General features: G+C 41.2%; 2 protein-coding genes across 12 annotated transcripts in view; one reads left to right on the top strand and one right to left on the bottom strand.

The window, feature by feature from the left end:
* svilc (supervillin c) overlaps positions 1–6,904 on the top strand; it is a 22,937-nt gene extending 16,033 nt beyond the window's left edge. For 7 of the 9 annotated variants that reach the window (XM_065964587.1, XM_065964593.1, XM_065964588.1 and 4 more), the window contains 13 exons: positions 73–236; positions 352–527; positions 1,596–1,740; positions 1,842–2,148; positions 2,246–2,391; positions 3,254–3,356; positions 3,440–3,644; positions 3,722–3,855; positions 3,946–4,101; positions 4,542–4,685; positions 4,772–4,875; positions 6,005–6,160; positions 6,374–6,904. In XM_065964587.1, the coding sequence (XP_065820659.1) occupies positions 73–236; positions 352–527; positions 1,596–1,740; positions 1,842–2,148; positions 2,246–2,391; positions 3,254–3,356; positions 3,440–3,644; positions 3,722–3,855; positions 3,946–4,101; positions 4,542–4,685; positions 4,772–4,875; positions 6,005–6,160; positions 6,374–6,463 (2,030 nt within the window). In that variant the 3' untranslated portion in view covers positions 6,464–6,904. The remainder of the gene's footprint in view (positions 1–72; positions 237–351; positions 528–1,595; positions 1,741–1,841; positions 2,149–2,245; positions 2,392–3,253; positions 3,357–3,439; positions 3,645–3,721; positions 3,856–3,945; positions 4,102–4,541; positions 4,686–4,771; positions 4,876–6,004; positions 6,161–6,373) is intronic. The other 2 variants (XM_065964594.1, XM_065964590.1) reach the window with 1 other exon arrangement.
* tmem98 (transmembrane protein 98) lies at positions 6,579–13,635 on the bottom strand. Of its 3 annotated transcripts, none has more exons than XM_020632663.3 (7): positions 13,522–13,635; positions 11,470–11,708; positions 10,627–10,758; positions 10,473–10,506; positions 10,274–10,389; positions 10,120–10,179; positions 6,579–9,768 (listed from the first exon to the last, which is right to left on the bottom strand). In XM_020632663.3, exons 2-7 carry the CDS (start codon positions 11,598–11,600, stop codon positions 9,567–9,569), a joined length of 675 nt encoding a protein of 224 aa, XP_020488319.2. In that variant the 5' UTR covers positions 11,601–11,708; positions 13,522–13,635; the 3' UTR covers positions 6,579–9,566. The 3 variants fall into 3 exon arrangements, with proteins under 3 accessions (XP_020488319.2, XP_020488317.2, XP_020488318.2); XM_020632661.3 differs by lacking the exon at positions 13,522–13,635 and adding an exon at positions 12,145–12,356; XM_020632662.3 differs by lacking the exon at positions 13,522–13,635 and adding an exon at positions 12,218–12,355.

Genomic DNA, 13,635 nt, shown 5'->3' with positions numbered 1-13,635 from the left:
CTTTATACAAAAACATACAGATTACACAACAAAACCCGATTTATACATAAAATATTTGGTGCTCAGATGTAGCATCTTCTTTCCCCACAGGAGCCAGTGCAGAAGAGGAGGACGAGCTCTTCGAAAGAGGCATAGCAGATTCTAACTGTGTGTACAGGCTGGTGGAAAACAGACTGGTGCCCCATGAACAGGCCTGGGCTTCCGTCCCAAGTGTGTCCCTGCTGGGCTCCGAGGAGGTCTGACAACTCTTCTGGATTCAACTGTTGCTTTGTCGTTCTGGTTTTGGCTAATATGTTGTTTCTAATTCGATGTTTTGTGTGTGTGTGTGTGTGTGTGTGTGTGTGTGTGCAGGCCCTGGTGTTTGATTTCGGCAGCGAGGTGTACCTGTGGACTGGGCAGAATGTTTCCCCCAGCAGGATGAACGTTGCTCTCCATCTGACTCACCAAGTGTGGGTCGGAGCTTATGACTACAGCAACTGTCGAGTCAATCCACTGGATCCCACACAAAGTAACCCTGGCATACCGCTGTGAGTTCTCTCAGCAGAGAGAAGCTTTTAAGTCCATACTTCACAAAGAAAAATAACAGCACATCAGGACTCATTACTGTAACGTTGGAATACATAGAGAACATTTTGGTGCACATAATAAAAGCAGAGGATGTAATTCCACACTGAAAACACAGCATACATTATGAGTTTACTGTGCATGTAGCAGAACTTCACATGTCAGCAGAAGATATTTATTACACACTATAAAACCAATGCAAATGCCTTGAAACTCCATAAAGCACATGGAGGAACCCAGGCATACAATATTGTGTTCACAAGACATGCAGTGAAATCCAAGCTCCACATGCTGACAGGCTGCAGCTGGCAAAAGACAACATTCAACAAGTGGACATAGATTTTTGAGGCACACAGTGCAAACATCCGTTCACAAGAAGAGCACAGAACAGAAAAGAGTTCTCACCAAGCTCTTGGAAAAGGTTAAAGGAACGCTATTGTCTGAAGTATTGTTGTCTGTAGCATTAAGATTTCCACTGAGTTAATGAACCCCGACCCGTCCATGAAAATCCAACTCCAAATACGAACGAAACAGAAATGTTCACATACTTTTTATCATATATTGAAGGGTACCACCATCACAATCCAAACTGAGACTTTAACTAAGTAGGTTTGCAAATACGAAGAATTTGTCTCTCTGATTGGTTGCATGAAAGCAAGTCAATAGAAGTACAATTCATAAAACTTTAATATTATTCATGTTTTATTTTTTTATTATACAAAATATGTCAAGTATTGATTTTAAAAGTGCAGCTAAGTTCAAACCCACAGTGCAAAAATACGCATATGACTAGGAATGCTAATTTGATTAGCTTTTTCACATATATGCTGAGCATTGTTTACTGAGCAGTAATACAAACTTGTTAGCATCCTTTCCACTTTGGATAATAATTCAAATGGTATTTTACTGCACGTACTCTGGAAAATGGATTCCCTGCTACTGGATGGACCAAATGATTTGTGTCAGGAACTGTATTTTTTAAAACTTTTTAGTAGTGATATGTGTCCTCTTACCTCTAACTCTGTTCACAGGAGTGGGGAGGGGCGTCCCAGCTGGGCCTTATTCGGCTGCGTGTCAGAGCACAACGAGACGGCTCTGTTCAGGGAAAAGTTCCTGGACTGGACTTTCAAGAGCACAGGCAGAGAGGAGGCTGCTCCTGTGAACAAGGAGATGCAGGTTTATCTCATAGAGCGACATTAAAAATCCACACTGCAGCTCACAAAATACCACCAAGGAAAATGTAATTTATCATATCATGACTATATTTATCTTAACAGCCTGTCACAGTTCCATCTGACCCATCGTCAGACCTTCTGAGCGCCTGCGACGCCAAAGCTCTGGTGTCAGGTGAGTCACTAACAGAAGATAGCTTGGTCCATAACGTGTTGGCCGGCGTCGACGTCCAGAGAGGGCACGGGGTCATCACGCTGGAGGAGGGACTTCAGATGGAGCTGAATACCATTGCTGTGGACAGCTGGCATGTCCAGGAGTTTGATGACAGTGAAACCCCCATAGAGAGCACGGGACAGCTTCATGAAGGAGACTCTTACGTCATCCGCTGGACGTACAGCATCAACACTGTCGGTCAGCCACATTGAAAAGAGATTTAACGATACATTTATTTCCCAAGAATGAAGATGTTGAACTATTAATCTTCACTCGTGTTTTTCCTCGGTTGCAGCGGAGATGAACGGTTCTGATGAGTGTGGCAGAGGGGAGAAAGAAAACACTGCCTTGTTCCTCTGGAGGGGCTGTCACTCAAGTGTAAGTGGGCGGGACACAGCAGCTTTCCTGTCCATTGGGATGAATAACCAGGAAGAGTCACAGGTAAAACCTTTGATGACGATAAACATGTATGCTGAACTACAACCCATAGTAATAACACTGCATGTTAAATAAAGGAACTCGAATGACACATCCACTATACTTTAATAGTACCACTTTATCGACTTAGTTTACCTCGTGACTCACAGAATATGCTCAGTCTATGTTAGCGGTTAAAAAGTTTGACTGATGCAACAAAAAAAAAAATCCTGACAGGAATCATAATTAAAGATATTAAGTATGTTTTTAATGGCTTTATGGTCCAAATTAGAACTTTTGGGATTTCTTTGTTTGGACCTTCAATAACTAAATTATGAGTTAAAGAAAGCGGCACCAGTTCATAGGACAGTGGATAGAGTCTGAAATCCGGGAGAGAGAGAGAGAGAGAGAGAGAGAGAGAGAGAGAGTGGGGAATCACATGCAGGGAAAGAATCCACAGGTCGGATTTGATTTGGATTTGGGGCACCCAAACTAACCACTCGGCCAGTGGTGCCCCGTTTTACTGCTTTAATGGGTAGAACTGCAACACCAGAAATGCAGCCTAACTGATTAAAACACTTGGGTTGCAGCTGTTTTTTTCCATTCAGTTGGAGAGGGTAGATGTTTGAGTTTTAAGGCTTATACGTGTGACAACCAAGAAGGTGCGAAAAAGGAATAAGTCAGGAGAAATTGAAGAGAATTGGAACTCTGTAAGGAAACAGAGAAAAGACAATGAAAAACAGGAATCTCGACAAAACGTCATGATTTTCACTGCAAATGTCACAAATCTTCTAACAGAGCTTTTTATTAATACTCTTGCTGTTATCAGTTACATCATAGTGCTTTTTCTAGTTAAGTCATGTGTTTGCTGTGTTGTTTTTCAAAGGTGGTGGTTCCTCAAGGAAAAGAACCTCCCTGTTTCCTGCAACTTTTCCAGGGAGGCCTGGTCATTCACAAAAACAAGAGAGAGGAGGTGTCCACTAAAACAGGTGAGGAAGTCTACAAGTATTTTCCCTTCCTGTTTTTTTTTTTGTTATTTGTTTAAAGTATTCTCCTCTGTCTCTTGTTGCAGAGTGGCGTTTGTTCTGTGTGCGTGGAGAGGTCCCAGAGGAGGGCTCTCTGTTAGAAGTGGACTGCTGTTGTTCAGGTCTAAGATCGAGGGGCTCTGTTGTGCTGCTCAGCAGCCAGCAGGGGGTGCTGTATCTCTGGAATGGCTGTAAAGCTCATGTCAGCACAAGAGAGGTCGGCAAGCGAGTGGTGGAGCGTCTAACTGAAATGTAAGACACATACAATGAGTAAGAAGAAAATGTAGACGTCAGAGACAATTTTAACATTTAAATATGTTTTTCATCAGGTGTCCACCCGAGCTGGGTCTGAGCAAAAGCAGCCCCGTGAAGGTGCAGGTGGTGGAGGAAGGTTCAGAGCCTGCAGACTTCTGGACAGCGCTGGGACAGATGGACAGAAAAGCATACGACTGCATGCTGCAAGGTAGAAGAGCGCTTTAGCTTTTTTTTTAATTCTCTCTGCACAGAAAAAAATCAGTCAGTTCAGCTTATTGCACGTCTTCTTTTGTTTCAGATCCAGGAAAGTATAACTTCACACCTCGCCTCTTCCACCTGAGCGCCACCTTAGGGAGTTTACAGGCTGAAGAACTGCAGAGCCCGACGCGGCTGCCAGGGCTCGTGACGCCGATGCCCTTCACCCAGGAGAGCCTGTACGCTGTCCCACAGCCAGGTGAGAGAACAGCCAACTATTCACATCAGACAAATAAGGATTTTCTCAAGTCATCCGTGATTAAACTCCTAAAGAACATCTTTTAAAAAAAACATGAAGATGATAAAACATATAAACATGAATCAACCTGGAACATTCTTTCATCTGTCTTTTTTTTTAATGCCCTCTGGATGACGCTTTCTTGACCCTCCAAGGAGAACCAACATATACTCATTCTTTTATCGCTTTAGCTGTCAGGCTTTTGAATGCTGAACAATTTTTAAAAAAAATGTAATTGTCTGAATGCTGCTGTGACTGTGTTTGTTTCCTTTATATTGTCTTGGCTTCTTCTATCTGTCTGTCTAACCTTTTCTCTGCTGTGTCCCCTTTTTCTTGCCACAAAAACCCATACTTATGAATCTAATTGTCCAATTTATCTATATTTCTTGTCCTTCCACCAGCCTTGTTTCTTCTCGACAACCGTCTAGAGGTCTACCTGTGGCATTGGGGTCAGCCCGAGCAGACGGAGAGCTCTGCCTCAGCCTGGAGCTGCTGGCACAACGAGCGGAGGTGTGCTATGCAGACGGCTCTGCAGTACTGCAAAGGTAAGAGGACACAGTTCAAAAGAAAGGGCTCAGGATGTAAACGGTTAGTACAGTAGTCATTGATTATTTTTCTCTTGTTATTCAAGAGATGAACCCAAGACGCCCTCCCCAGGCCTACCTCATCCTCGAGGGGGCAGAACCTCTCACCTTCACCAATGTGTTCCCCCGTTGGGAGAGGAGCCACACATGGGTATGAACACCATCAAGTTATAAGATCAGTTTTCATTTAGAATCACAGCCAGACTTAGAAACTTGTTTGGACATGATGTGTCACTCTTTCCTGTGGCAGCTGTAGACTGAGATCACCGGCTTCATAAAGATGGTTGGACAAATATTTAAAAAAAAACCTCTTTTTACAGTTTGTAGCAAAATAAGAGGTAAAGATGGGCAATTGAATAGGGTATTTTAATAACAAGTCTGACATATTACATTTTATATATATATATATATATATATATATGTCTTGTCCACTGTATAAATATTTGACATGTTGATCATATTATAAACTCTTTTATGAGCAGCCACTTTTTTGTCACATCTTTGTTGCTAGCAGCGTAAAGCATTTTAAAGAGATATTGATCCTGAGCCATGAGTTTGTCTCAGGTTGTGACCTTCTACAATGTGAAAATAAATCATTTTCTACCCCTAAACTTTCAATCTTTTATAATGTCAAAAAAAATATGAAAAGGGGAGAAAAAAAAAAGCAAAAGGTGTGCATTCTCTTACCTCAGAGCCTCCAGCATTCATCCTGTCCCTGATCGCCCCTTTGAATGAATTTCAATATCACAAAAATGAACAATAGATCTCTCCACCCAGGACACTGTGGACCTGAATTATTTTTCTCCAAATATCTCTAGCTATATAACAACATCATTTATTTTCTCTGATTTTTGTTTGATATTGACAACGTCGAGGTTTGTGCCTTTTTCTACTACGGTAAAGTTCACTACCTTTCAAAAGTTTGGAATTGCCTGACACAAAAGCGGTCCGCTATTTATTTAATAATATACAGTATACCCACCATATACATAATAAAAATCTTTACAGCTATAAAAAAATTGATCATTAACAATCAGACTTTAAAGGGGAAGAGGCGCCAGGTAAAAAAAGCGTAATCATTACCAATAGTATTTATTTTTTGCATCATAAAAGTGTGAGTAACTGATAATTCATGGTGAGTGAGTCACAGAGTGGAAACAAATTCTTCAAGCAAATTCACAAAACAGGAATATTTCTATTCTTTTGTCCAATCATAACTTCAGTCTCTTGTTTACAGTAATATTCACATCTCCATTTCTTTCCCTGTGTGTTGCTGTCAGGGTGACACAAAGCCGGTGAAGCTGACCTTGGTGCAGGACGCCCTGGCCCAGCTCATGAAGACCCAGTACCCCCTGGATGAGCTGCTGCGGAGCCCCTTACCTGATGGAGTGGATCCCCAGCACCTGGAGGTCTACCTGTCTGATCAAGACTTCCAGGTAACCTGACGGAGGAGCAGCATGTAGTGACGTGTTTCAACCAGCAGCCTGCAGTGTTCACCATTATTTGTATTGAATAAATAATGTTTATAATAAGATGATGAATCCTGAGAGAAGGTGCAGTCTAAGTTAAGAATTCACTTTTCATTCAATATGAATTGATTTTTTACTTTTTTTTCCCTTCAAAAATAAATCACCACGATTATGTTTCAGACTATTTTGGAAATGAAGAGAGATGAATACTTCTCCCTGCCGAGCTGGAAGCAAATTGATCTGAAGAAAAGCAAAGGGCTGCTGTGCTAGACAAGCGGAGGCTGACTGACACTCGTGCAACAGGGACTCCTCCTCCGCAGAGAAAGGAAGATGGCAGGGGGCTATTAGTACCATGTTGCTGCACAAATGACTCCTCGCAACGTCATACAAAGAGGAAAGGAATTCACTTTTATTTATGTCAAATTAGTATGAGTGTGTGGACCTCTTATCAGATGTGGATTTCTCCGTAGCTTTTGTTCAGAGCAACAACAGAATACATTTTTTCCTATGAAACTTCATTTTATCTGTACAAATCAATGAGAATTATAAAGAGAAAGATGTGTGGGAGTGAGGGAAGGAAATCAGTAACAAACTGTGGGATAAGGACGAGAAAAAACAAAGGAGTGCTTGCAAAAAAAAAGAAAAAAGATCAATGCTAATAAACAATGTAAACAAAATAAAAATAAAATGAAAGGCTAACCAGTGTCTAAATGTTTCCTCCTCGATCAATACCTCTTCATCAAACATCTCTGCGTGCTTACAGAGGTTTTGGGTCCCCCTGCTGATTGTCTTAAATTGAGTGTGTTTGACTCAATAACTCACAGCATTGTGTCACTGGCTGTGCTAATGTGTTAATTTTCCAGCCTTGTGTACCCAAAGCTTTGTGCCATGTGAATTGAAGACTAAGCCCATGTGCTTATTGAGGCTCTGGGTAATGCCTTATTAAGACCCTTCTGGGATTCACTATTAGCTATGCATGGAAGAGCAGGTACACATGCTCCAATAACATCCCTCTGGCCAAAAATGACACACTAATTCTGCCTCACCTCCATCAACACACTTTTGAAAACCTCCTCATAAAATAATATAGTTACATGGGGCCTACAGACATACTATATTTCTTCATAGTGTGTAAAAGCTCAATATTCCAGACAGAATAAACAACAGGACTTTACAGTAACACTTTAAACAGTTAATGGTGATACGATTAAAAAGTCTCAGTATACTTTGATATTTGTGTATGATGTTGTTCCTCCCCTGGTGGTCAGAAACCGATGCTGAACTCATTTAGAAAATGTCGCACTTGTAGAACTAAAGAACAGATGTTTTTCAAATCTGAAAAATGTTGACTCGTCATACTAACATGTAAGCAGTTCCATGTGGCTGAAAGCACAGCTGTGCTTTGACCCTAATGCTAACATCAGCATGCTAACATGCTCACCGGAGAATTCAGAAGTCCATTAGGCTTTGAAGCCAATTTGAGATCGTGACAATTTTGAGGTTGGACCACTGGCTCGTAAAAACCAGGAGGCAAGCTCCTGTGTTGAAAATGAAGCCAATGCAGAAGTGCAAAAAAATCTGCAATTCCTTGAGTTTCTGCTGTAAGCTGGCTCCAAAAGACCTGGAAGGCCCATAAAAGCCCCATGTTCAAATGCCCAATTTGAAAGCAGAAATCAACACGTAAATAGCCTGATTAAAAAAAATGAATTTAGTCTTACAGGTTAATGTCTTTATTGACACTATGCCCTTTTGAATTTCTGAAAGATACGAGTGATGCATAATTAAGGGTGTGACCGATCTGGCTGCAAGTGGCTGTGTTTAAGCGGTTTGTAAGGAGGCTTAAGGCCCGCCTCAGTTCCAGCCCTATTCCTGTTAGGATGTTAGAATGTTTAACATGGGCCCCCACCATGGATAGGCTTCCAAAACAGCCCTTCAGACACCAATGGGTGACTTCACTCAGACTTCATCCATTCTTTCATACAGTCTAAGGTAAAATGCTTAAATAGTCCTTAAATTCAAATGACATTTTTAAAGTTCTGTTAAATGCAGAGTCTCATTCCTCAACACAATAAACCCGCAGGAAAAAAATAAAAGAACTAGTAGGATTGTCTCGACCAAACGATGAGGTCTCTATCCGGAGGATCCAGGTAATGATGTCTTCAGACTTTTTATTGCCATGAAGTGCCACTGAGCAGCTTCATATGAATAAATAAAGTAATACCTTAGGAGCTGTATCAAATTCTCCACGAGGCTCTCAGTGACAAAGCTAACATGCAGATGTTTAGCAGAAACAAAGTTTACCATTGAAATGTTCATGTTTTAGCATGCTATCACAAGCTAATAATCCATAAATGCAAAGTTCAGGCTTATGAATGTCCTAGTACAAACAGAAGTATTGGATTTCTAAAACCTAACTTACTACTACATGATTACTGTTTGTTTGATTATCACTACCAGATTCCAGGACAATCTGAAGTCTTGATGAATATGATCCTGCTCATGGTGCCTGAAGAACAGTAAAGTGATCACTGAAGTCAATAGGAAACATCCACTTAGGACCAGTGGTGTACCAGAGTCTTGCATCAATTGATCTGGTGGAGTTTGTGATATTTCAGTGGAGGAGATACTAGTGTCTCTTTTGATACGAGCAATTAAACATAATATGCAGCAATGGCACATAAGGGCATAACTCAACTGGAAAAACATTTACTCGGCTGCTGATGTGGTATAAAAGAATGCTATCTGTGTCTGAAAAACTCCCAGACCGGTGATTCTTAACTAAGAGTAACTGTGGGATTGATTTTTGAGCATCTACAGGTCATGCTGATAACACAGACTGCAATTATGTCAGGTTGGTCTTCTATTAGTCCACTGAGATGGAGCCCTTTTGGGTTCACTGGCTAACTGGGTTTTTTTTTTTCTTTCTCAGAATGGATTAGCTGACTAAGCCTCCATGTGACGGCGAGATTGGATTTAGGCCCACCGCTGGGCGATGGCGCACTTTGGAAGAAATTTTTAAAAGCCCCTCACTTGCAGGCAGCTTACACCTTCAACAGACCAACTATTTAAAGATCTGCTGGAAGGTTACATACAAAATACACCACCTGTATGCAACTGTGTGAAAGCCAGAAAGCACTTTTCATGAAAATATGATTTAAAAAAAAATAAAAAAATCTAGGACAATTTTTGTGTGTTAAATGTCACTACGTCCTTCTGCACAGCCTATTTGCTTGATATTGAGTTAGGGGAAACATGCTTTTTCAACACCATCTTGCAGAATATGTGCCCGTTCATTGGTGTGAAGAGAGGCGGGGCATAATTTTCATGGCCTATTGCTGCCTTTCTGTGTTTATGATTAATATCTGTGTTGGTACTAGATGGCCTGCTCTTTCTGTGCGTCGACTCCAGGTATGTAACGTTCCGGTTCGGAGGCCAGGGCCGCCTCACGCAAAACCACCATGTGATCTTCAGCAGCGTGGAGCGACTGGTCGATCCAGTCCATACTGCCCGACATGTGACAGGCGTTGCGGGTGACAAGCACCAGGTGGCTGACTGAAAGGAGGAGAGCTGTGGCCCTGAGGAGAAGGAAAAGGAGAGAATGATTTTATTTCTCAGTTTTATGCAGGATGAAAAGCTTTTATTTTGAAAGAAAGGGCTTTTTACAACTAAGAACTTCAATTTCAATTCAAGTCGTGATAAAAACAAATAATTTTGAGTTATAATGTTTCCCTGAAAGCAAACATTTGCTGCCACACTTTAGCATTTGTCTTGCTGTCTCTTTCGCTCTCTGTTTCAATGTTATTACATTAAGGATAAGTCAAGTCAAGTGTGTGCTCTTTCCAGCTCAGATGCCAAATCAATCACATTAGTAGGTCCTTGCATTAAGTCATCACAGTCATACAAAAAGAGGCAATAAATGAGATTACCTGGCGTCGAGGAGGATTGGGTCCAGAGGAGGGTACATAGATCTGACAACGTCGTCCACCCTGAGGGAAGAGGCAATGAGGATATGAGGAGGTAGGTGAGCTGGAGTCAGTAATGTGATCATGTTCATTTTTTCTGAATCAAACAGTGTGTTACCTCGGGCTGATCCGTTTGGCTACAGTGATGATGTCACTCAGGCTGGCTGGTGCTTTGACCTTTGCCCCTGAGCCCATGGTCATGGCAACCAGCTTTTCGGTCAAAGTGTGGCAGATCTGTTCGTGGAAGAAAGATATTTTATAGTTTCTGCTGATTGGTGTAAATAAATATATAGACTCAAATGATGAAATCCTCTTACCTTTAAGATAGAAATGCAGTGAGAGACCAATCCACTGTTTAGGACAAAAAACAAAATCACTTAATTTAATTTGATGCATGACAGTAACTATGTATAGTTATTAATATGATTCAAATCTTATATCATGCAACAAAAAAAAGACAGTTAGACATACGAGGCGTCCTCTATCCAGTCCTCGTTCTCCAAGATGGCCTCGATGTGGGGGTTTGTGATGACCACATCGTCCAGCTCCAGCTCTGACAGCTCACTCTGGGTCTCCATGGCTCCGATCAGATCCACTGTGGGCCTGAAATACAGACAAATAAGGATCATTAACCAGAATCCAAATGGCAAGTAAATTCAAACCTAGAAAGCATCCTTCTTTAGATACACATAAAGCGTTGAGTGTGAACTACATCATAGTGTAAACCACGTCATAGGGTAAAGACGCAGTAAGAAGAAAATTCTTAATAGTTGAGGTGAATTTGGTCCAACTGCGATTGAAATGCATAAAAAATGAGGTGCCAATGTGGCTTAAGGATTAAGATGCTGACCATGAAGCATAACATCTCTGATCTGAGGACCTTTGTTGCAGCTTTCTCTGCCTTGCTTTCCAGCATCTTTTCTATTGTAGTTGTTTAAAAAACACCAAACATGCTCCCTAATAGTTTCAAAGTTTCTTCTACAGGTAAAATATTTTAACCATATTATAAAAGAATCACACAGTACATATGTAGACAGTGTAGAGAAACCTAAGACTAAGATTAGGGGCGCCGGTGGCATAGTGGTTGGTGCGCTCAGAGACTAAGGTCTTCACAGCGGGTGGCCCAGGTGTGAGTCCTTTCCTGAATGTCATTCCCCACTCTGTCTCGTCCCAGTTTCTGACTCTATTCACTGTCCTGTACCTAAATAAAGTCATAAAAAGTCCCAAATAATCCTTAAAAAAACCTAAGACTAAGATTATTTTGTTATATAGACTGATCCAGGTTAACAGACTTTGTTTTGATGATTTACTGACTTGGAGTCAAAGTGGTGCAGCAGGTCATGAGGGTGGCAGTAGCGATGTCTGCAAACCACCACCAGGGCAGCGAAGGAGGCCAGGAAAATGGTGGCCAACACCCCTATGGCCACGATCACCACCGTCTCCATGGCGACTCGGGCTCCCACAGCAGCTGTGGGCAGCAACTCGTTTGGAGGGGGAAACAGTCCAATCAGGGTCGGCCGATTGTCCGAGCTAAGTTATGGATGGGTGCTCATCTGTTGAGGAGAAAATAATTGGTGGTTTCAGTGTGATTGTGGGACATCAAACAGGAGAATAGGGACATTATCGCCACACTTCAGGACAATTCTGCAAGAACATTTCCATTTTTGTTGGACTACAATACCCCTCTTAACTGTGGAGAGGAGAACACAATCAGCAGCGGTTCTGTCTGTTTCTAAATGTGGCACACCTACGACATGCACATAAAAATGACCTTTATCTGAGGACATAAAAAGCTGAAGTGCACTTGCCCTTTGTTTGCGCTTCTTACAGCGAAATGACAACAGACAAATTGCTGTAAACTGACTCTTTGCTAACTTAAGGCAGACCACAACCACCAATGACCAACATAATATTTATTCTATTGAAGTTCAACAAGTAAACTACTACTTAAAATGAAAACTGTGTGAAAGAAATCCTGTTTGTACTCACAATATATCCAATCTCACAGTTGAAACCTCAACGAAACCCAAGCACAGAATTCTCATGAACTTTGACCTCCTACCTTCAGGGGTTTTCAGTCCCAGCTGAAGTATTCTTGGATTATCTGAAGTTTAATTCAGGCACCATTTTCCCACATTTAGCCTTCTTCTGAAAGTGTAAAGTAAAAACTGCCCTTCAGCCTGGTCTGGTCACTCATTAACCTTTCCTGCCCCACCTGATCTTATGTGTGTGTGTGTGTGTGTGTGTGTGTAATCTCTCTGGAGGAAAGCTGTCATTGGCTCTTTCGGTACACTTTAATTTATTTGTCATTATAAAGCATAGATACAGTTTCATTTGTAGTTACAAGCACAAATGACCCCAGCAGCAGCTGAACTTTCAACATTACAACATTGTGTAAACCTGCATTTTTGCCTGGATGATTGTGTGAGAGTCTGCCGTGGAATGCTGTAATTCTTTAATCTGATTAATTTGTGTTACACTCGCTGTATCATACAGGGCTTTCTCCTGTCTCTCTCCTGCCCCATAGCTTCTCTTACTGCTTCTCTTTTCACAGCCCGGTGTATCCGAATAGCCTGAAACGGCCTGCAGCTTGATTGAACACAAAGACAACAATGAAAACTGAGCGACTGGTGACATTTTAGTTACAGCAGGGACCACTTAATATTTCCAACATTCCTGAGGGCTGTCAGCAATCAATACCATAGACTTTCCCTTAAAGTCAGATTTGCTCTTTGGCTTTTAAAAACACATTTCACCCATTTTCTTTTATTCTGTGTAAAAGACAAGAGTAGTCCATCTCAACAGAACAACATTTTCTTTAATGCTTAAGATTCGTAGCCTCTCTAATACACAAAAAGTCCCTTGCATAGAGTCACTTGGTGCCTGAATTTAAGCTCTGAATGCAATTGGAACTTTCTTGACTAAATTATCTGTCATTTTTATTTAAAATGCACCACTATAACTGTGAGGTCTCACACAAAAAGACTGATCAATGTTACCCATGATCCCTAAAAAGAGTTTTAGGGATCATGGGTAACATTAGAAAGTCCCAGTTTTCTCTGAATCATTGTTGCCTACATTTTGCCTTAGGCTATAGAAACAAAACAACATGAATACAACTTTGAATAATTATTCAAAGCCATCTCAGTTGCCTTAATATATTCAATTGATAGAAACCAACAGGCAAAGTTTTCCAATGTCGCTGTATTTAACAAATGCAGACACTATGCCTCAACGTCCCCGTTATAGAAGATAGAGTATCCATTTCTCTACATGTCTACAGAAGATTTCCAAAAGTACGGTTAGACTATGTTTTTTTTTTTGCGCCCGAACCTGTCAAAACAATATACATTTCCAGTTACTTACCTCAACATTTTGTCCCTTTACTTTGATTCCTTTTGGAACTCTAAAAAAACTTTTCTACCCTGCACCATGCACGCGGAGACGGCACCGACATCTCCAAATCTGAGGCTGTGAACC

The sequence above is a fragment of the Labrus bergylta genome, chromosome 16 (genome assembly GCF_963930695.1).
Source record: "Labrus bergylta chromosome 16, fLabBer1.1, whole genome shotgun sequence".
NCBI classification, from domain to species: domain Eukaryota; kingdom Metazoa; phylum Chordata; class Actinopteri; order Labriformes; family Labridae; genus Labrus; species Labrus bergylta.
The sequence above is the reverse complement of the archived record's forward strand: the minus strand, read 5'-3'. Positions and strand labels throughout refer to the sequence as shown.

Excerpts from the sequence above, each read along its gene's own strand:
- tmem98 (XM_020632663.3), bottom strand. The coding sequence starts at position 11,600 with ATGGAGACGGTGGTGATCGTGGCCATAGGGGTGTTGGCCACCATTTTC. Across the intron at positions 10,759-11,469 it reads CTGCACCACTTTGACTCCAA|GCCCACAGTGGATCTGATCG; the intron begins GTCAGTAAATCA and ends TCTGTATTTCAG. Across the intron at positions 10,507-10,626 it reads GACTGGATAGAGGACGCCTC|TGGATTGGTCTCTCACTGCA; the intron begins GTATGTCTAACT and ends TGTCCTAAACAG.